This window comes from Cetorhinus maximus, chromosome 16, assembly GCF_964194155.1.
Source record: "Cetorhinus maximus chromosome 16, sCetMax3.hap1.1, whole genome shotgun sequence".
In the NCBI taxonomy this organism is placed as follows: Eukaryota; Metazoa; Chordata; class Chondrichthyes; order Lamniformes; family Cetorhinidae; genus Cetorhinus; species Cetorhinus maximus.
The window spans coordinates 31,105,059-31,127,088 of NC_135894.1; the positions used below are offsets into that span (position 1 = coordinate 31,105,059).

Here is a 22,030-nt window from a genome sequence, read left to right on the forward strand (position 1 = left end):
GTAGGGAAATTATTGGAGAAGATTCTTCGTGACAGGATTTACTACCATTTGGAAGCAAATGGGCGTATTAGTGAGAGGCAGCATGGTTTTGTGAAGGGAAGGTCGTGTCTCACTAACTTGATCGAGTTTTGCGAGGAAGTGACAAAGATGATCGACGATGGAAGGGCAGTGGATGTTATATACATGGATTTCAGTAAGGCCTTTGACAAGGTCCCTCATGGCAGACTGGTACAGAAGGTAAAGTCGCACGGGATCCGAAGTGAGTTGGCAAGATGGATACAGAATTGGCTTGGTCTTAGAAGACAGAGGGTAGCAGTGGAAGGGGGCTTTTCTGAATGGAGAGCTGTGACTAGTGGAGTTCCGCAGGGATCAGTGCTGGGACCTTTGCTGTTTGTAGTATACGTAATTGATTTGGAGGAAAATGTAATTGGGCTAATTAGTAAGTTTGCAGACGACACTAAGGTTGGAGGAGTTGCAGATAGTGAAGAGGATTGTCAAAGGATACAACAGGATATAGGTCAGTTGGAGACTTGGGCGGAGAAATAGCAGATGGAGTTCAATCCGGACAAATGCGAGGCAATACATTTTGGAAGGTCTAATACAGGTAGGAATTATACAGTAAATGGCAGAACCCTTAATGCATTGACGGGCAGAGGGATCTGGGTGTACAGGTCCACAGGTCACTGAAAGTGGCAATGCAGGTGGATAAGGCATGCTTGCCTTCATTGGCAGGGGTATTGAGTATAAAAGCTGGGAAATCATGCTGCAGCTGTATAGAACCTTGGTTAGGCCACACCTGGAATATTGCGTGCAATTCTGGTTGCCACATTACCAGAAGGATATGGAGGTGTTGGAGAGGGTGCAGAGGAGGTTTACCAAGATGCTGCCTGGTCTGGAGGTTATTAGCTATGCGGAGAGGTTGGAGAAACTCGGATTATTCTCACTAGAGCGACGGAGATTGAGGGGCGACTTGATAGAAGTTTACAAAATTATGAGTGGCATGGACAGAGTAGGTAGTCAGAAGCTTTTTCCCAGGGTGGAAGAGTCAATTACTAGAGGACATAGATTTAAGGTGAGAGGAGAAAACTATAGAGGAGATGTGCAGGGCAAGTTTTTTACGCAGAGGGTAGTGAGTGTTTGGAATTCGCTGCCAGAGGAGGTGGTGGAAGCAGGTACAATAGTGGTGTTTAAGAGGCAGCTTGACAAATACATGAATAGGATGGGAATAGAGCGTTACGGACCCCGGAAGTTCAAAATGTTTTTGTTGATGGGCAATATGATCGGCGCAGGCTTGGAGGGCCAAAGGGCCTGTTCCTGTGCTGTACTTTTCTTTGTTCTTTGTTCTAAATGCATGTCATAAGTGGAGGCAAACAGACTGCCCCCTCCCCCACCCATTCTCCATTGTATAGCAATGGCATCTCAATTTAAACCATTCATGGTGGACGATAGGAGTATTGGTGATGTGAATGGAATTGGTTACAGGTAACAAATTTATTATTCCATGAACCAGAGAGAAACTGGTCAGTCTGCAAAGGAACAAGCTGCAGAAAAAGGCAGCAACACCCAAGCCTTTTTTAAAACCTGGGGATGGCTACATCCTAAAGTCTCACAGATGTTCCTTTTCAAAGTCCATCCGTACAGAAACTTGGCCTCCTGATAAGAAAACCACAAGTAACCAACTTCAGATCTGCTGGAAAAGCCATCTCTTTGAGGGGAATCTTGCAGCAACACTGACATATGGCTCCAGCTATTGAAACCCCCACCTAGTCTACCCTTTTGGAGTGAAACGTCTCTTTCAACAGGCCTGCGACAACTGCTTTTCCTTTGACGAGCCAAGCATGATCTAGGAACTATTCTTTCACTTACAATTTATAAAGTACACTATCCTCTTGAACTGTACCTTTCTCGACTGTGTGCGTGAGTGAGGGTGACGTAGTGTTTAGACTTTCAGGGTGAAGGTGTGAACAAATAATTCTCTGTATTTAAAACTATGAAAGTTTGCTGATTATTTAAAAAATTGACCACACACTCGGGTTGAGAAACATACACAAACACACTGATTACAGACAGTAAAATGGTACAAGGGTTTCAGTTCTCTCCCATCCCTGTTTGTAACATACCTTTTCAAAGAATTCAATCAAGATCGTCAGGCATGACCTACCCTTTAAGATCTATGCTATCTCGCTGTGATCGGCATTCAGTGACTCTAACCTTACTCTAGTTTCAACAACACCTGTTTGGCTAACTGGTCATAATTTCCTGGTCTCCCTCTCTCACCATTTTAAATGGTGGATATATACAATTTTCCAACCTAAAGGAATGGGTCCTGAATTGACAGAACAAATAATACTTTATTGGAGGGAAAATTAAGACACGGAAACAGAAAAAACAGAAAAGGGGCAAGGGATGAAGGGAAAAGAAAAAGTAAAAGCTGATCAGAACAGGGAGGGAGTAAATGAAGAAGGGAAGGTGCCAAGGGGGTAGGGGTGAGGTCTATTAATGGACTAAACACCCAGAAAGTGGCTAGCAGGTGGAATGCACTATCATAAGAAGCAGTAAGGCCAATGGCATAGACACATTTAAGGGAAAGTTAGATAAGTATATCAGCAAGAGAGGAACAGAAGGTCATGAGGATGTGCTGAAATGAAGTAGAGTGAGAGGTGGCTCATGCGAACATTGGCACACGCCAGCTGGATCAAATGGCTTGTTCTGCGCTGTGTATTCTATATACTGCTTTCGATGGAAGGTAGGTCAGCAGGCTGTATAAAGGGCGGTTGATCTGATATTACCTATTTTACACCATCACCAAAAGTTAAAGCTACCCTGTTGTTATTTGCCACATATCCAAAGCTTTACCTACAGGTATTGTGGGAGCTCAAAACCAAGACCTGGACTGTTGGACTTGCCACTAAATGGGCACAGACTCTGCTTAAAGCTTCTCCTTGCCACCTAGTGTGTCATCTGGGGATGACATGAGAACAACGGACCAACTGAGGAGCCTTGTGTGAAGAAAGTGCCTTAGTAGATTAAACTCCTCTTTGGCCAAGGGTAGATTTGGTACGTCTTTCACCTTAAGGAGTAGTGATTGCAGGATGGCCTGTCAGAAGAGACAATGCTGGACAGGACTGTTAGATAGGCTGGTCCCACAATACTTATTACTACTGTTATGCGTATGGTTTCATTGTGTGAGAAGAGCTGAGCCATACTTGGGGGAATAATCTGATATCGAATAATGGGTGGCAAACCCAGAGTTTCTTATTGTCTGCACGTTAGCTCTGCAGATTGAACTGGCCAGTTTGCTGATCGAGTACTTTCTTGTTTTTATGCTCAGTGAGCTCTTACTAAAGTGTTTATTGCAACTCAGTGTAACTCCCAGATACAAAAGCTTTGGTCTATGTCCATTCAAGATATTGAGCTGTTTGTTGGCCTGTGTTTAAAACAACTGTTTTTAGCATTTGGCTTAAGTCTCTACCTTTTGCAGTAGTGGGCCATCTCTCCCATTTCAGCAGTCAGCATTACTGCTGGCTGAAATCCTGCAGCAACCACAAAATCGTAAGGAGTGGAATGTCTAGGAACTGCTACGATCAATGGGGATTAGTTGATTAATGTTTGCCATCGCATTGTAATTGTGCTCAAGGGAAATGTATTTATAATTTCACTGCATGTAAGTGACCAAAGCAATTCAGTTTAAATTTAAGATCAATCTGTCAACCACATTTACAATGCTCCAACAAGGATCAGGAAAACATCAAAGTAGTGAAAGGTGTTCTAAAATAAACTAACTGGAATATATTGCTTAAGATATCTTAGTTTAGGGAAAATCTAAGAAAAGGGTATATTGAGAAAGCAGTTTCCAAAATAGATAAGCAAGTCATTGGAAATTAAACAAAAAGGAAACGAATGATACAAGCCCTGGAGGGAGAAAAGGAAGGGAGAAGTCTGGGAACCGTATAAACATTTGTTCAAATAACTTTAAAGGGATATTAACAGTGATGTTAAATTAAATGAAAGTGAAAATGGATCCATCAAATTTAGGACAGCTCTCAGAAAAGACTGCAAAGAAAAATGTCTGTTTGGAATAATCCTCCAGTCAGTAATAGAATGATTAGAATTTCCACAGAACTGGACTATAGCAGAGCCCCATGTGTTTCAATGGGCAGAATGGTCATTTCCAAATCCTGATTCTCTTATGACCAATTGGATCTGAACAGCAGAAACACAAATCAGCCAAACCCTTCTTTTGCTGTATGAATGAAACAAGGTGAACGGTTCGCTGTACGAAAACAGTGACAAAGGCTGATTGCATCAACTGTGAGATGCCATTTTTAAAAATGTATTTATTAATTTTATTCAATGGTGGGCAAGGCCAGCATTTATTGCCTGTCTTTAATTGCTCTTGTATGACTTAACTATAGTTTAGGCCAGAGAAACTAAAGCTGGGGAAAATTGAATGTTGAAGTTGATGTCCACCTCTGGCTCTGCATCAATCGGAAATAAGTTTTGGCCATTGCCACACTTGACTACTGGATTTTCATCAATGGTCAAGGTGCCTGTTAAAGGATAATGAATCTGACATTGATATTGTGATGACCCATGTGCTGGAAAAAGCCCATAATTTCTTTGGTCTTAAAGGGACATCACACAAAAGTGGCCTGGGGTGTATTCTAAAAAAGGGTTAATTGGCTTCCTGATTATGACATCATAAGGTTCCAAGGTATGCCCACGTGACAATGATCCAACTCGAAAGCGGGTGCAGGAGCAGAAAGACTAGGATGTATATGCTATCAGTCTCTATAGGGATCATAACAATATCTTCATCTAACTTAACACCATTGATGCAGTGTGGCACCCAGAACTCAATATTCCAGCTTAGGCCAAACCAGTGTCTTATACAAGTTCAACACATCCTCCATGCTCTTGTGCGCTAGGTTTGTGTTAATAAAACCTAGGATATTGTATGCTCTATTAACTGTATTCTCAACCTGCCCTGCTACCTTCCTTAAAATCTACCTCCAAGACTTTTAGTCACCTGTCCTAATATCTCCTTATGTTACTTGGTGTCAAATTGTGTTTGTGAAGCGCCTTTGGATTTTTCACTGTGTTAAAAGGTGCTGTATAATTTCAAATTGTTGTTGTTTGAACTTGAGCCCTTGATCTACTTGAAAAAAATGGAATTTTTGGCATCAATGATGCATGTAGCATTAGGTAAGGTTAATGCTGCCTCTAGAAATAAATTTCATTCAGTGGTTTGCACAGCCACAAGAAGCCTTGCTAGATAGTTTCGTACAAGCTGTGCCCTTCATGAAATTCTGTGATGTTCAGAGGCAATGCAGGCTCTGGCCAGGCATTCCATTGCTGGCAGAATGTACATGTCTTCTCGGTCCCAGTAACGAACATGGCTGATAATGAATGATCTCAGCAGACATACTTATCAACACAGAGTGGAATGCAAAACAAAAACCCAATCCCAATTCATGAATGCAGCTGATTATGTTGGTTGATAATGGTTAAAATCCTAAAAAAACTTGAACAGAGCTTTTAACAGAATTATCGAGGGGAAATCAGACTGATGCTGACTAGGGGATAACAAAAGCGGAGATGTAAGATGAAGAAAAGGCATTGAGAACTTAAAGAGAAGATCATGTTTCTATAAAGCTATGGACACAATTCAAAACCTTTAAATAGTCTTCACCCAATAGAACAGCAGGGAAAACATTTCATCTGGAGATTATCATCTGGACATCAACAACAATTATCTTCAAATATCAAAGCATCTGAAGAGCAACATACCCACCTGGGCTATTCTGTGATGTTGCAGCTTGATGACTCTTGAGACTGCCATCTGCATACTTCCAAATACAGCCACCACTTCCAAGATCTTATCATCAAACGAGGGTGCACCAAAGATCTAAAAGGACACAAAATTCACAACTCTGGGAAGGACAGAATAACTGCATGGCAAAACATATCAGCACTTGCAGCTTGAGTTCTTTTCTAGTCTGATGGAGCAGGCCTTTCCTTGGAAAGGAGTTGTAAGAGGTAACTTTACAAATTTGCTCTCCTTTCACAGCAGCACATGTCAGGAATGTGATCTCGCCAGCTTTCAGCCCAAGCCACTTATCATCCATCTAAATTAAGCTCTGAAAGGGAGGGCAAACTACCCCTTACACATGATCACAGGTATTAAAAGATAAACATTCTGGTGGCAATGTTGGTGGATACAATATTTTTCCATTTCCCATTTAAGTGTTCAGCTGCTTAGAATCACCACCAGAAACGTCTAGCCTAACCGACTACGATTTCAAACTGTGAGCAATAAACTTAAAAGCAAACTCAACAACAGTTTTGAAAGTCATGGATAATAATTTTAATAGCACAATAAATAATTAGAGCTGATTTTATAGGACTATATCATCCATGGGTAGTCTGAGGCCTGATGTGAAGTTTCTCATTTACACAGTGGCTCTGACTTAAATGATGGTTTCTTGGACCGTGGCAAAGCTTGTTAAGGAGGGAGGAAAGAAAGTCGGAGATGAGTGGTGCCAAGACTGATTGGCTCCTTTATTGTAGGCTAATTTTTCATGAACCAGCTGGTTCTGCTCAACATCTAGAAACAACATCAGCTCCAAATAGACAACCATGTGTAGAATTGGCAAGGTGCTGGGAACGTAGTTTCAATGAGCTTTTCAGTTGACCTCTGGTGCTCAAGGTGGACAGTAGCAGCAGTCAAGGAGCCAGTGAAGTTTGAGCCAAGGAAACAGAGGCCAACAAGAGTTGGAGAAGCCGGTATTAAACGTGGGAGGCAAGGGTTGAGGCAAATCCAACTCCTTCCACTGTACAAATTTGCAGAAACTTGATAGGAGGACTTATTAAACCTTTCTCCTTCTCAGAGGACAGAAATGTTAATATGAAGGGTATCTGGTTGGCTGATTGTTTTTTGGTGGAATGCAGTTGGATAGCTATTATTTTGGGAGATTACAGAGAAAACTGAAATATGATAGATGTGATTGACATATAGTTGTGATAGAGCGAGAAATAATAGTTGAACCAGACATTTAAATGGTTATCCGTTTCCAATGTTTTGGCTTCTCTCTAAGCATTGTTATTACATCGTCTTTTAAAATAAATTTACATATCCTGCATAAGAACATTTATTATCAAGGCAATTGGCAATAGCAAAAGTATGGCATGAAAGTGAAGAACAGGATACATTTCTAATGTTTAGGCAAGCATGATATGGTACTTTGGAAACCTGAGAGGCTATCACATTGTTTAGAAAGTGCTTCCACTTATGCAATATTCCAGGCTTAAGGCATATTACAGTATGATCCCAGTCTTAACTAGAAAGGCTTACAATAGTGGCAGCAGTTCCTGAACAATAATATTGTGGTATTCAATGCCTGAATTCTGCAGCTCCAGAAGCATTTTGGCAATTTTCCAACCAGTGGTGCATTTAGCTGCTTTAGGACCAAATGAGGAGAATAGGAATGTCTTGAGCTCAACAATCAATTGTTTTGTGATTGACAGAAGGGTCCATATCTTCCTCATGCAACTTACATCATCTTCTTTTGTACCACCCCAGAAGTTAGTTCCTCCGGCATAGCTGGGAATGTTTAATACAGCAATGCCCTGGAGACTGGGGAGGGGAATGTATTGTCCATCGCACTGTAACACACAAAATAAACAGGGTGAAAAAAACACATCCATATTTCAACAGTTAAATAATGCATATCCAGTCTTCCACTCCATTCAAATTGTAGCAGTAAGATGTCCCTCAATGGCAATGCTGATGCCTTTCCCGAACATGTAAAACCATAGTAAACAGGGTGGAGGATAGCCAAGGACTTCAGGAGGATATAATCAAACTGAGGATAGGGTCAAGCACATTTTGGGTGGAGTTTAATGCAGAGAAATGGGAAATTATACATTTTGGTAGGAAGAAAAAGGAAGCGCAGTATAAACAAAATGGTACAATTTTAAAAGGGTGCAAAAATAGAGAGACCTGGGGTTGCAAGAATAGAGACACACAAATATTTAAAGTGGCTGAGCAAATTGAGAGGTCTGCTGGAAAACCAATTAGAATGCTTGACTTCATTAATAGAGTCTTAGAGGACACAAGTGAGGAAGTTATGATAAACCTCTATAAAGTTCAGTTAGGCCTCAGCTAGAGTACTATATTTAATTCTGGGAATCAGACTTTAGGAAGAATGTCAAGGTTTTAGAGAGGATGTACAAAAGATTTACTAGAATGGTATCAGAGAAGAGAAATTAGAGTTATGTGGACAGACTGGAAAGGCTGGGCTTGCTCTCCTTATAGCACAGGAGATAAACAAGGGGCTGGATTTTCACAATGACGGAAGGGGTCTCGGAAGGGGCTTAGCCAAAATGGTGCCTGAGTCTCGATTCACAAAGTCCTGCTCCTGAACCCGACTCCCACCATTTTAGCCAGGGGAAATGGGGGAAGGTTGTAGTTTGTGCATCCATGGTTGATGGAGGTACCTTCACCTGTATAAGTGCAGTTGCCTCCAAACAGATCCAATTTTCGTTAGTGGGATGCCCAAAACACTTGTGGGCTTTAGACATTTGAGAAAAACATCTAAAGCTGTCAGAATTATTTGGCGATGTAGAAATGCCCTTTGGAAAGATCCAGGAACTCTTTTGGAAGAGGTCCAGGGACCCCTTTGAGAGAGGTCAGGTATCCTTTGGGATTGTTAAAAGTAGACATAAACATGCGTAAAAATGGACTCAGTGGAACTGTCAAGTTGTCAAGGCATTTAAATCTCCAAGCTCTTTAAATTTTTGAAACGCTCTGCCATTGGAAAAGATTAGTGCTTGCAATTTCACAAGCTGTCTGTTGACATAAGCCTGAGGGTTATCATTATAGGATTAGTGCTGCATGACTTATTCCACAACCTATCATCATCACACTGGGGGCTTGTAAGTTCATTGTTTTATTGACAGCTCCAAGTCTGACGTAGGGTTAGGAATACAAATGCGTGTTTTCATAAAGGGTTAAGTACTTGAATGAGATGTGTGCTTTCATTAAAAGATTAAGTACTTGAAGGACTTTAAATGTATTGAATTGGTTTTTAATCAATAAATGTTTTTTTTAAAATAAAGTCTGCAATAAACACTTCAAACTTTATTTTATTTCATTTCAGAATGGCTCTTGAGGTCTTCCCATGGTGGATATTGGGTGAGTTGACATGGAGGGTGTAAGGGCAAAGGGTGGTGGGTGGGGTCACTGGTTGCACGCATTGGTACTAAGTTGGCATAGGGGCTGTAAAGGGCCTTGGGGATGAAAAGTGGGGCATAGGTTGGCAGAAGGTATAAGGGCTATGGTGGCATGGGATGGCATGAGTTGGCATGGGGAATGCACAGGACATGATGGGTGAGGGCTAGAGGGCTGTTTTTGTTATCTCTCTTTATAGCTGGTACAACCTCTTTTAACCAGTCTGCCTCGGCACCTGACAGCACCTGTCGCAGTTACTCTGAACTCTCTCCAGGGTCGATGGGCCTGCCTCCCATTATCACTTGACCCTGACATTTGTTTGTTAATTTGGGTTCAAATCTTGCCAATGGAAGTGACTGATTTTAAAAATTCTTTTCCTGGGATGAGTGTGTTGCTGGCTAGGCCAGCGTTTATTACCCATCCTGAATTGCCCTTGAGAAGGTGGTAGTGAGCCGCCTTCTTGAACCGCTGCAGTCCATGTTGTGTTGGTGCACCCACAGTGCTGCTAGGGAGGGAGTTCCAGGATTTTGATCCAGCGACTCATAGACTCAGACATCTACAGCACAGAAGGAGGCCACAGCATTGTGTCCGCGCCAGTCACAAGGCTCTGACTACACTTATCCCATTTTTCAGCGCTTGGCCCATAGCCCTGGAGGCTATGGCAAAACAAATTAATATCTAAATACTTAAATGTTACGAGAGTTTCTGATTCAACCACCCTTTCAGGCAGTGAGCTCCAGACTCCCACCACCCTCTGGGTGAAAAGAATTCTCCTCAACTCCCCTCTTAGCCTTCTACCTCTTAGCTTAAACCTATGCCCCTTGGTTATTGACCCCTCTTCTAATGGAAAAAAGTGCCTTCCTATTCACCCTATCTATGCCCCTCAATCTTATATGCCTCTATCAGGTACCCCCTCAACCTTCACTGCTCCAAGAAAAACAGCCCCAGCCTATCCAATCTTTCCTTATAGCTCAGGCCCTCCAGCCCAGGCAGCATCCTGGTAAATCTCCTCTGTACCCTCTCCAGTGCAATCACATCCTTCCTATAATGTGACCACCAGAACTGCACACAGTACTCCAGCTGTGGTCTAACCAGTGTTTTATACAATTTCAGCATAACCTGCCTGCTCTTGTATTCTATGCTTCAGCTAATAAAGGCAAGTACCCCATATACCCTAACCACCTTATCTACCTGCCCTGCTACCCTCAGGGATCTGTAGATATGCACATCAAGGTCCCTCTGATCCTCAGTACTTTCCAGGGTCCTAATCTTCATAGTGTAATCCCTTGCCTTGTTAGCCCTCCCCAAGTGCATTACCCCACAGTTTTCCGGGTTGAATTCCATTTGCCACTGCTTTGCCCATCTGACCAGTCCATTGATATCGTGCTGCAGTTTATGGCTATTCGCTTCACTGTTTACCACCCTACCAATTTTCGTGTCATTCGCGAACTTCTCGATCATACCCCCTACATTTAAGTCCAAATCATTTATGTACACCACAAACAGCAAGGGCCCCAGCACCGAGCCCTGTGGAACCCCACTGGAAACAGACTTCCAATCGCAGAAACATCCCTCTACCATTACCCTCTGCTTCCTGCCTCTCAGCCAATTTTGGATCCAACGTGCCACTTTGCCTTGGACCCCATGGGCTCTTTCTTTCTTGACCAGTCTGCCATGAGGGACCTTATTGAAAGCCTTGCTAAAGTCCACGTTGACCACATTAAATGCATTACCCTCATCAACACTCCTGGTTGCCTCCCCAAAAGATCAAATTTGTCAAACACGACCGCCCCTGAACAAATCCATGCTGATGATCCCGGATTAATCCGTATCTTTCCAAGTGCAGATATATTCTGTCCCTCAGTATTCTTTCTGGTAGCTTCCCCACCGCCGAGGTTAGACTGACTGGCCTGTAATTTCCTGGTCTATCCCTTCTTCCCTTTTTTAATAATGGGACAAAGTAAGCAGTCCCCCAGTCCTCTGGCACCTCACCTCTGGCCAGACAGGATTTGAAAATTACTGCTAGGGCCCCTGATATCTCCTCCCTTGTCTTTCTCAACAGTTTGGGATACATCTCATCCGGGCCTGCGGATTTATCTGCTTTTAAGGCCGCTAAACCCGCTAGCACTTCTTCTCGCTCTATGTTAATTTCCTCTAATATCTCATAGTCCTCCACCCTGATGTCTATACCTGCGTTGTCCTTTTCCATTGTGAAGACCGACGCAAAGTATTCATTGAGAATTGTACCCACATCTTCCAGGTCCACACACAGATTACCTCTATGGTCCCTAATTGGCCCTATTCATTCTCTTGCTCTTTATATATTTAAGAAACCCTTTGCGTTTTCCTTTATTCTACCCACCAATGCTTTCTCATGCAATCTCACAGCTCTCTTAATTTCCTTTTTAAGGTCCCCTTGCACTTTTTATACTCCTCTAGGAGTCCTCGGTATCTGCCATAAGCTTCTCTTTTTTTCTTATGGCCCTGGACATCCAGGGTTCTCTGGATTTGCTCCCCTTTTCTCTTTACGGGAACATATTTGCCCTGTCCTCTCGCTATTGCCTCCTTGACTGCTTCCCACTGCTCTAACACAGTTTTATCTACAAGTAGCTACTCCCAGTCCACTTGGGCCAAATCATATCTCATCTTATTAAAGTTAGCCTTTCCCCAGTTTAGAACTTTTATTCCTGGCCCAACCTTATCTTTTTCTATAACTATCCTAAATCTAACTGAGTTATGGTCACTATCTCCAAAATGCTCCCTACTGATACGTTCGGGCTCATTTCCGAATATTAGGTCCAGAACTGCCCCCTACTTTATTGGGCTATGTACTGGCTAGAAAAGTTCTCTTGGATGCAACTTTAGAATTTCTCTCCCTCCCTACCTTGCACACTAATACTATCCCAGTTAATATTTGGGTAGTTAAAATCCCTACTATTACTGCCTTATTACTCTTACACTTCTCTGAAATTTGATTACATATTTGATCCTCTTTCTCTCCCTGACTGTTTGGGGGCCTATAGTACACACCCAACAGCGTGTTTGCCCCTTTTGTGTTTTTTTACTTCTACCCATATGGACTCATTTGATGATCCTTCCAAGATATCATCCCACCTCACTGCTATAATTGATTCCTTGATCAATATTGCGATACCCCCTCCTCTTCTATCCCCCTCTCTGTCTCGTCTGAATACCCTATAACCAGGAATATTGAGCTGCCAATCCTGCCCTCCTTTTAGCCAAGTCTCGGTCATAGCTACATCATCATACTCCCATGTGCCTATCTGTGCCCTCAGCTCATCTGTCTTTTTCCTCAGGCTCCTTGCATTAAAATATATTCCATTTCACCTTGCTAAACTCAATTCTTTCTTATCTAGCCTATGTTTCTTCTGCCCTGCAGACTCACTTACTAGCATTTTAACGTTTAATTCCATCTCAGCTTCTCTCCCCTCTGAACTACTTTTCAGGATCCCATCCCTCTGTATATTTATTTTAAATCCTCTCCAACAGCATTAGCAAACCTCCCCATGAGGATGTTGGTCCTGTTCCTGTTCAGATGTAACTTGTCCAACTTGTACAGATCCCACCTCCTCCGGAAACAGTCCTAATGCCCCAGGAATCTAAAGCCCTCCCTCCTGCACCATCTCTCCAGCCACACATTGATCTACTCTATCCTTCTATTCCCATACTCACTACTGCATGGTACTGGGAGTAATCCGGAGATTACTACCTTTGAAGTCCTGCTTTTCAATTTCCTACCTAACTTCCTAAAGTCTGCTTATAGGACCTCATTTCTCTTTCTTCCTATGTCATTGGTCCCAACATGGATCACGACCTCTGGCTGTTCACCCTCCCCCTTCAGAATGCCCTGCAGCTATTCCGTAACATCCTTGACCCTGGCACCCGGGAGGCAACATACCATCCTGGAGACACGTCTATGGCTGCAGAAGCGCCTGTCTGCACCCCTTACTAATGAATCCCCTAACACTATTACCCTTCCACACTTCTTCCTCCCCCCCGAGCAGCTGGGCCACCCACAGTGCCATGGCCTTGGCTCTGGTTGGCCTCCACAGAGGAACTGTCACTCTCATCGTTTTCCAAGGCCGAAAAATGGTTTGTGAGCGAGATGCACTCAGGGGATTTCCTCACCACCTGTCTGGTCCCCTTCTTCTGTCTGGCATTCACCCATTCCCTCTCTGCTTGCACTTCCTTAAGCTGTGGGGTGACCACGTCCTGAAACATGCTATCCACAAACCTCTCAGCCTCGTGAATGCACCATAGTGCCCCCAGCTGCTGCTCAAGCTCCAAAACCCGGAGTTCAGATTGCTCCAGTCGGAGGCACCTCCTGCACACATGGTCATCCAGACCGTCAGGAGTGTCACATAGCGTAGGATATGCAAATTGCGGGACTGAGCTCCCTAGACATATCTTAACCAAATAGAATATGGACTCTTGCTTTTATTTTACCCTTACTCCTATTTGAGTCTCGCTGTTTTAACCTCTCTCTCCGTAAGTCTCACTGTTTTAACCTCTCTCTCCCAAAGCCTCACTGTTTTAACCTCTCTCTCCCAAAGTCTCACTGTTTTAACCTCTCTCTCCCAAAGTCTCACTGTTTTAACCTCTCTCTCCCAAAGTCTCACTGTTTTAACCTCTCTCTCCCAAAGTCTCACTGTTTTAACCTCTCTCTCCCAAAGTCTCACTGTTTTAACCTCTCTCTCCCAAAGTCTCACTGTTTTAACCTCTCTCTCCCAAAGTCTCACTGTTTTAACCTCTCTCCCAAAGTCTCACTGTTTTAACCTCTCTCTCCCAAAGTCTCACTGTTTTAACCTCTCTCTCCGTAAGTCTCACTGTTTTAACCTCTCTCTCCCAAAGTCTCACTGTTTTAACCTCTCTCTCTTATAGTCTCGCTGTTTTAACCTCTCTCTCTTATAGTCTCGCTGTTTTAACCTCTCTGCCATGAAGTCAACAGTGAAGGAACGGTGATACATTTCCAAGTCAGAATGGTATGTGACTTGGAGGTGAACTTGCAGATGGTGGTGTTCCCATGTGTCTGCTGCCCTTGTCCTTCTAGGTGGTAGAGGCTGATGACATCTTCCATCACTTTGCTGGTGGTCAAGACTGATTGACTTAATTGACTGTAATTGACTGAACTGGATTTGACCTTTTTGTGTACAGGATATACCTGGGCAATTTTCCCCATTTTCAGGTAGATACCAATGTAGCTGTACTGGAACATCTCGGCTAGGGGCGCAGCTACTTCCGGAACACAAGTCTTCAGTGCTATTGTTGGGATGTTGTTAGGGTCCATAGCCTTTGCTGTATCCACTGCCTTCAGCTGTTTCTTGATATTACGTGGAGTAAATTGAATTGGCTGAAGGCTGGGATCTGTGATGCTGGGGACCTCTGGAGGAGCCTTGATTCATCAAGCATGGATGAATGGAACATCCACTCGGCACTTCTGGCAGAAGATTGTAGCAAATGCTTTGGCCTTGCCTTTTGCACTGATGCGCTGGGCTCCTCCATCACAGAGGTTGGGGATATTTGTGGAGCCTCCTCCTCCAGTGAGTTGTTTATTTGTCCGCCACCATCCTTGATTGGATGGGGCAGAACTGCAGAGCTTTGCGCCATTGGTCGTAGGTTTGCTTAGCTCTGTCTATCACATGGTGCTTATGCTGTTTGGTATGAAGTAGGCCTGTGTTGTAGCTTCACCAGGTTGACACCTCATTTTTAGGTATGCCTGGTGCTGCACCTGGCATGCCCTCCTGCATTCTTCATTGAGCCAGGGTTGATGGTAGTGGTAGAGTGGGGGATATGCCAGGTCATGAGGTTACAAATTGTAGTTGGCCCACAACACCTTATGGATACCCGGTTTTGAGTGTTAGTTCTGTCTGAGTCTAGCCAATTTAGCACAGTGGTAGTGCCAAACAACACAATGGAGTGTAGCTTCAGTGTGAAGATGGGATATTGTCTCCTCAAAGATTGTGCAGTGGTCACTCCTACCAATAATGCCACAGACAGATCCATCTGCAAAAGGTAGGTGAGGGCGAGGTCAAATAGGATTTTCCCTCGTTTGTTCTTTCACCACTTGCTGCAGCTACATCCATCAGGACTTGGCTAGCTTGGTAGTAGTGGTGCTACCAAGTCACTCTTGGTGACGGAAAGAGAATTGTTACCCTCAGTGTTTCTTCCAATTGTTATTCAACATGGACCAATAGTGATTCATTAGCTAATGGGGGGGCAGCAGGTTTAATCAGCAGGAGGTCTCCTTGCCCATGTTTGACCTGATGCCATGAGACTTCATAGGGACCAGAGTCAATGTTGGGGACTCCCAAGGCCAACTGCTGGTGGCACAGGACATACCCAGCATTGGTGATGGTGACTTCTGGGACATTGTCTGTAAGATACGATTCAGTGAGTATGATTCATCGAGTATGACTGTGTCAGGCTGTTGCTAGACTAGTCTATGGGACAGTTCTCCCAATTTTGGCACAAGTACCCAGATGTTCGTCAGGAGGACTTTGCAGGATGGTGGGTGGTCTGTCAATTCATCCAATTTTATTCTTATTTAACTTTTCTGTAGCAGTTTGATGCAACTTGCTAGGCCATTTCAGGAGACAATTAAAAATGTACAGCAATGTAAGCCAGATTCGATCAGGATGGCAGATTTCCTTTTCTGAAGGGCATAGATGAACCAGATGGGTTTTTATGACAATTATGAGACTAGCTTTAAATTCAATTAATTAATAAATCTGGAATAAAAGTTTTCCCAGATGCCGCATTGGGATTTGAACTCTGTGGAGTAAAGGGTTAACTCTACTGATAGTTAATGAGCATGTGCATAAGGTGCTATGTCACAGTGATGTCACTCACTGAGAGGCAATGAGTGTGAAACATCTCAGGAGAGTAGCTCCAGCTGTTTTGGTTTTATTTTACCTTTGTAAATAATTAGCATGTAACTAAATATTTTTGAACAAAAGATCACTGCCTCCAGCAAGATCTCTTCTAGAGTAAGCAGTCAATGAATCCAGAGATAAACCCACAATAACAGACGGTGGCAGCAGTAACTACATTCACAGAGAAACAGTAGGGAACAGCGGGAGAAGTCTCAAGTGAAACCCATCAACAGTGCAGAGCAGCAGGCGAAGGACACAGAGGCCAACCCAGCAACCACACAGAAGATGACTAAATAAAAACGGCAGCCCAGCGACTGGCATGACAGGAAAGTGTGAGAAAAGATAACCTCGAATCAGGGTGAGAAATGGCCACTACTTTGCCAGAATCCTTTCAAAATATAGAGGTATGCTGAGCAAAGGCAAAATTGGCAAAGGTGTTTTACTTGGTACAGCTATACCTTAGGTTTTGCGAGTAAAGAGAACAAATATCAAGTTAGCACTTTGTTATACACTGTCGGGGGCATAGTAGACAACATGCTGGCCAGATAGTGGGTGAACGAAGAAACAGCCTCCAACGAGGGTGTCATCGGAGCCTTTGACTCATACTTCAGTCTTCGTAAAAATATTGTCATAGAGAGGGCAAAATTTAATGGGTGCAGTCAAAAACAGGGGAAAGGAACTGACTCATTCTTCAACAAATTGTATCACTTAGCTAACAATTGAGAGTACAGAACACTAAAAGACAACCTGATCAGAGACAGAATAGTCATTGGCGTTTTAGATGGTGTTTTAATTTCTGAGTTCTTACAATCTCAGGAAGATTTAAATTTAAACAAAGCTGTACAACTGGCCAGACAGGCCAAAGAGCAGAGGCAGAATAAGACTTTTGTCAGGGATGTGAGGAATGTTTTCCGAGAATAGCCCAATGAAGCTGTTCAATTTGTGGGTTGTAAAATCGAAAATATAGCAAGGTAGCAACCAGGGAGACGCTCTGAAAAGGGCCAACTACTATTTTCCAATGTCCCTGCTGTGCTGGCAAGGAGGACAAGCGGGAAGAATGCCCCGTTAGAATCACTTAGTGCCATGGCTCTGGAAAATTAGGCCATTTTAAAAATGGTCTGCTGTTCCAGGAAATCTTTATGTACCATAACAGAAGGAGAAATCTGCTAAGGGAACTTCCATTCAAGAAACTCAAGTTGCCTCAGAGCACTGTGAATCAGTCTTCATAGACAAAACTCCATCCCAATGACCACAGGAGGACATTGTAGGTCTTTCATTTCTCTTCCAGGTGAGACTAGATGCAGCAGGAGACAGGTACACCAAGGATGAAGGTGCCCAACAGCTAAATGACATTCGAGACCTTAATTTGTTCTTTGGGGACAGAGTGGAAGAGGATAATAACCAAGATGCCACTGATATCGAAGATTTGTCACAGGAGGAGGTCCTGAACCTTGCTTTACTTTTTGAATATATTTCACGTTCTGCTAAAGTTCCAGCAATGTTCAGACCCACTGAGGAGCAAACTCACATTGAAGAGAGAGTGCAAGCTGAACCACTGCCTACAGAAAAGATATTCCTTCTGTATTAGCAGGGCAATCATCATTTTTTCTTCAGAATATTCTTTGTCCTTCTCTTCATCCATCTGATTCATTCATGGATGAGGCATTACATAATACTTTGTTCATTGCAGCAGAAGTTTATGGACCCCCTACAGCTGTACAAGTCTTCACAGGAACAAGCTTCATTCTTTAAAGCAAGAGCAGGCAGTAGTCCAATCTTTCACTAAAGTACCAAGAAGGGAAATAAAAAAAACAAAAAGGAAAATCTCTGTTCGACTTTATATTGTGGACCAGAAGTAGAAATCTGTTGACGGAGGGTGGTGCCTTCCGAGGAGAAGATTCTGAAGAGCATACATCACACATGTCCTCAAAAAGAGCGAGAACACAGCGGGTGATAGATGTCACCAGCCTAGGGGACTGTGGAAGGGGAGCTGTAGAAAAACGTGTGTATAGTAGTATGGAGATAAAGACTCAGCGGAAGATGTAAAGGGTTAACTCAAATAAAAGCTACTGAGTGTGTGTTCAAGGATCTGTGTGACAGTGATATCACTCACAGAGAGATGAGATAAGTGTGAAGCACCTCAGAGAGTAGCTCCAGCTAGGTCTTGGTCTATGTTTTGGCTCCAGCAAGATCTCTTCTAGAGTAAGAAGCCAACAAACCCAGAGAAAAGCCCACAATAATAGAAACTCAAGCCCAAGAGCCTGGATCACTAAGTCAGTAACCTTACTACACTGCTCCCATTCCCTTGTATCCCTGTCAATCTTCACCATTTACCTTCTGGAGAAAATACAATCTTTCTTAAATGCAGATCCATGCACAAGTAGACATTCAGAAGAAAGACTTGTATTTATACAGCACCTTTCACAACCTCAAGTGCACTTTACAATGAAGTACAATTATAACATGTAGTTACAGTTGTAGCGTAGGAATGCAGCATCTAACTTGTGCAGCAAATGTGTCACATATAGTAATAGGATACGTGGTCGAAGAATCTGTTTTCACAATGTTGGATGAGGGATAAATATTGGTCAGGACAGGATAACTCCACTGCTGTTCTTTGAAATAGTGCATTGGAATCTTCCACATCCATCTGAGACACAGTAAACATGGTCTTGGTTTAATGTTTCATCCAAAAATGGCACCTCCGACAGTGCAGCAATCCCTCAGTATTGCCACTTGAATGTCAGTCTGGATTATGTTCTCAAGTCTCTGTATTGGAGCCTGAAAATTGGGTGCCGAAAGGATGTTTCCCCTTGTGGGAGAGGCTAAAACTAGGGGACACAGTTTAAAAATAAGGGATCTCCCATTTAAGACAGAAATAAGAAGAATTTTTTTCTATGAGGGTCGTTAGTCCTTGGAACTCTCTTCCACAGAGAGCAGTGGAGGCAGAGTCAATGAATATTTTTATGCACAGATAGATAGATTCTTGACTGACAAAGGAGAGAAACGTTAATCAGGGGGTAGGCAGAATGTGGAGTTGAGGCCACAATCAGATCAGCCATGATCTTATTGAATGGCTTAGCAGGCTCAAAGAGCCAAATGGCCACTCCTGCTCCTAATTTATATGTTCATATGAATCCACAACTTTCAGACACAGGTGAGGGTGCTACCAGAGCCAGGGATATAGCAGTTATTGGTATTGACAAGACTTCGGCCCAAACTAACCCTGTAAATTGGAAAACTTTAAACCAATTGGTAAAGTCTCAAAAAGCCCTTTTCAGATTATTAACACAACCTCCCTGTTTTCTCACCCCAACTCTTGATCCTGTGTATCTGAGAAGTTCCCCTTGCCTTTGGCCACATTTATACCTGTTTCCATGGTCTTTCACATGTATTCGACACATCTCAGATTCTTAATGAAAAAGCTTGATCCAAGTGAGTTCTTGTTCCACAGCTCCAGCTAACTGAACCCTTCACCTAACTGTATCAGGTGTTTCAAGTCTCATTTTTCAATATTCTTCATAACCTTGAAAACTTCAATTAAACTATAACAAAATTTCTCATTTTCAAAAAAAAACTCAAATTCCTCTTAAGGACAACAACACCCTTCCAATAAATAAGTGACTGGAATTGCACACTGTATTGCATTTCACCCTAGTGCAACACCCTATACTGCAGAAATACAACCTCTTCATTTGTTTTCTCTGCCAATGCCTTACTTACCACTTTTGTAACAGCTCCAAACTGTGCTGGCAATTTCACAGATATATCTAATATTGGTCACACATCTCTTTCCCAATCAGCCCACTGTTCCAATATTCCATTTAACACACACTCCCACTTGCTCCCATACTCATTTTGCCTTTCGTAGATTGTGTCCACTAGTCAGAGTGAGGGCACAAATTAAACTAACCACAGATTTAAAGGGAAAGTGAGAAAAATAAAAGCAAAGGAAGGTTAGAATGTGGAATTCTCTTCTGTAAAATATCACTGAAGTCCAATCTCTAAATTATCTTAAAAAGGGATTAAGGCCACTGCTTGAAAAAAAAAGGAACATTAAAGTTTGGAGGGAACAAGCAGGAATATTATGAGACTAGGTAGGTCATGCAGAGGGCCCCACTGGCACAGAATTATTGACTGAACAGCCAGTTACTGTAAAGCTCTGTGATTCTATGGAATTAACCTAACACATGCTCAGTTATCTAATAGAATAAATTAATTCTAGATGTAGTCGCACAGTTCCTTGTAATTTGCCAGCCCATCTATTTTGGTATCTTGCATGCTTGGACATTTCGATGAGAGGATGCTATTGTAAGCTAAGATATTTATATCCAGACGGTATGAATTATCTTACATCTATGCACTTTTCCTGTCTATACACCTGACTTCCTATTGTCCTGTTTGTATTATGTATTCTTCCCCTTTATAAATCCCATAATTACAATAGATTTTCATTGTGTAAACACATCACTGTAATTGAACAATTTGCTTATCAGGTTCTTAAACTTGAAATAAGGATTCATGAATTTTAAAAATATGTAAGTTTTGAAAAAGACAAAACACCTGCAGAAAAATCCAGTACCTCCCTCCCGCAGGGTGAAACCCTCTCCTCTCCCGCAGGGTGAAACCCTCCCCTCTCCCGCAGGGTGAAACCCTCCCCTCTCCCGCAGGGTGAAACCCTCCCCTCTCCCGCAGGGTGAAACCCTCCCCTCTCCCGCAGGGTGAAACCCTCCCCTCTCCCGCAGGGTGAAACCCTCCCCTCTCCCGCAGGGTGAAACCCTCCCCTCTCCCGCAGGGTGAAACCCTCCCCTCTCCCGCAGGGTGAAACCCTCCCCTCTCCCGCAGGGTGAAACCCTCCCCTCTCCCGCAGGGTGAAACCCTCCCCTCTCCCGCAGGGTGAAACCCTCCCCTCTCCCGCAGGGTGAAACCCTCCCCTCTCCCGCAGGGTGAAACTCTCCACCCTCTCCCGCAGGGTGAAACCCTCCCCTCTCCCGCAGGGTGAAACCCTCCCCTCTCCCGCAGGGTGAAACCCTCCCCTCTCCCGCAGGGTGAAAGCCTCCCCTCTCCCGCAGGGTGAAAGCCTCCCCTCTCCCGCAGGGTGAAACTCTCTAAGCTCCTCTCCCGCAGGTTGAAACCCTCCCCTCTCCCGCAGGGAGAAACTCTCCACCCTCCCGCAGGGTGAAACTCTCCACCCTCCCGCAGGGTGAAACTCTCCACCCTCCCGCAGGGTGAAACCCTCCCCTCTCCCGCAGGGTGAAACCCTCCCCTCTCCCGCAGGGTGAAACTCTCCACCCTCCCGCAGGGTGAAACCCTCCCCTCTCCCGCAGGGTGAAACCCTCCCCTCTCCCGCAGGGTGAAACCCTCCCCTCTCCCGCAGGGTGAAACCCTCCCCTCTCCCGCAGGGTGAAACCCTCCCCTCTCCCGCAGGGTGAAACCCTCCCCTCTCCCGCAGGGTGAAACCCTCCCCTCTCCCGCAGGGTGAAACCCTCCCCTCTCCCGCAGGGTGAAACCCTCCCCTCTCCCCGCAGGGTGAAACCCTCCCCTCTCCCGCAGGGTGAAACCCTCCCCTCTCCCGCAGGGGAAACCCTCCCCTCTCCCGCAGGGTGAAACCCTCCCCTCTCCCGCAGGGTGAAACCCTCCCCTCTCCCGCAGGGTGAAACTCTCCAACCTCTCACAGGGTGAAACCCTCCCCTCTCCCGCAGGGTGAACCCTCCCCTCTACCGCAGGGTGAAACCCTCCCCTCTCCCGCAGGGTGAAACCCTCCCCTCTCCCGCAGGGTGAAACCCTCCCCTCTCCCGCAGGTGAAACCCTCCCCCTCCCGCAGGGTGAAACCCTCCCCTCTCCCGCAGGGTGAAACTCTCTCAGCTCCTCTCCCGCAGGGTGAAACCTCCCCTCTACCGCAGGG

The 22,030-nt window shown here is 44.1% G+C and overlaps 1 protein-coding gene across 1 annotated transcript in view; it reads right to left on the bottom strand.

Moving 5' to 3' along the window:
* Positions 1-22,030, bottom strand: part of dgkh (diacylglycerol kinase, eta) — a 675,016-nt gene that overhangs the window by 98,134 nt on the left and 554,852 nt on the right. The window contains 2 exon segments of the mRNA XM_078559610.1: positions 5,795-5,908; positions 7,558-7,665. Of these exon segments, the coding sequence (XP_078415736.1) occupies positions 5,795-5,908; positions 7,558-7,665 (222 nt within the window).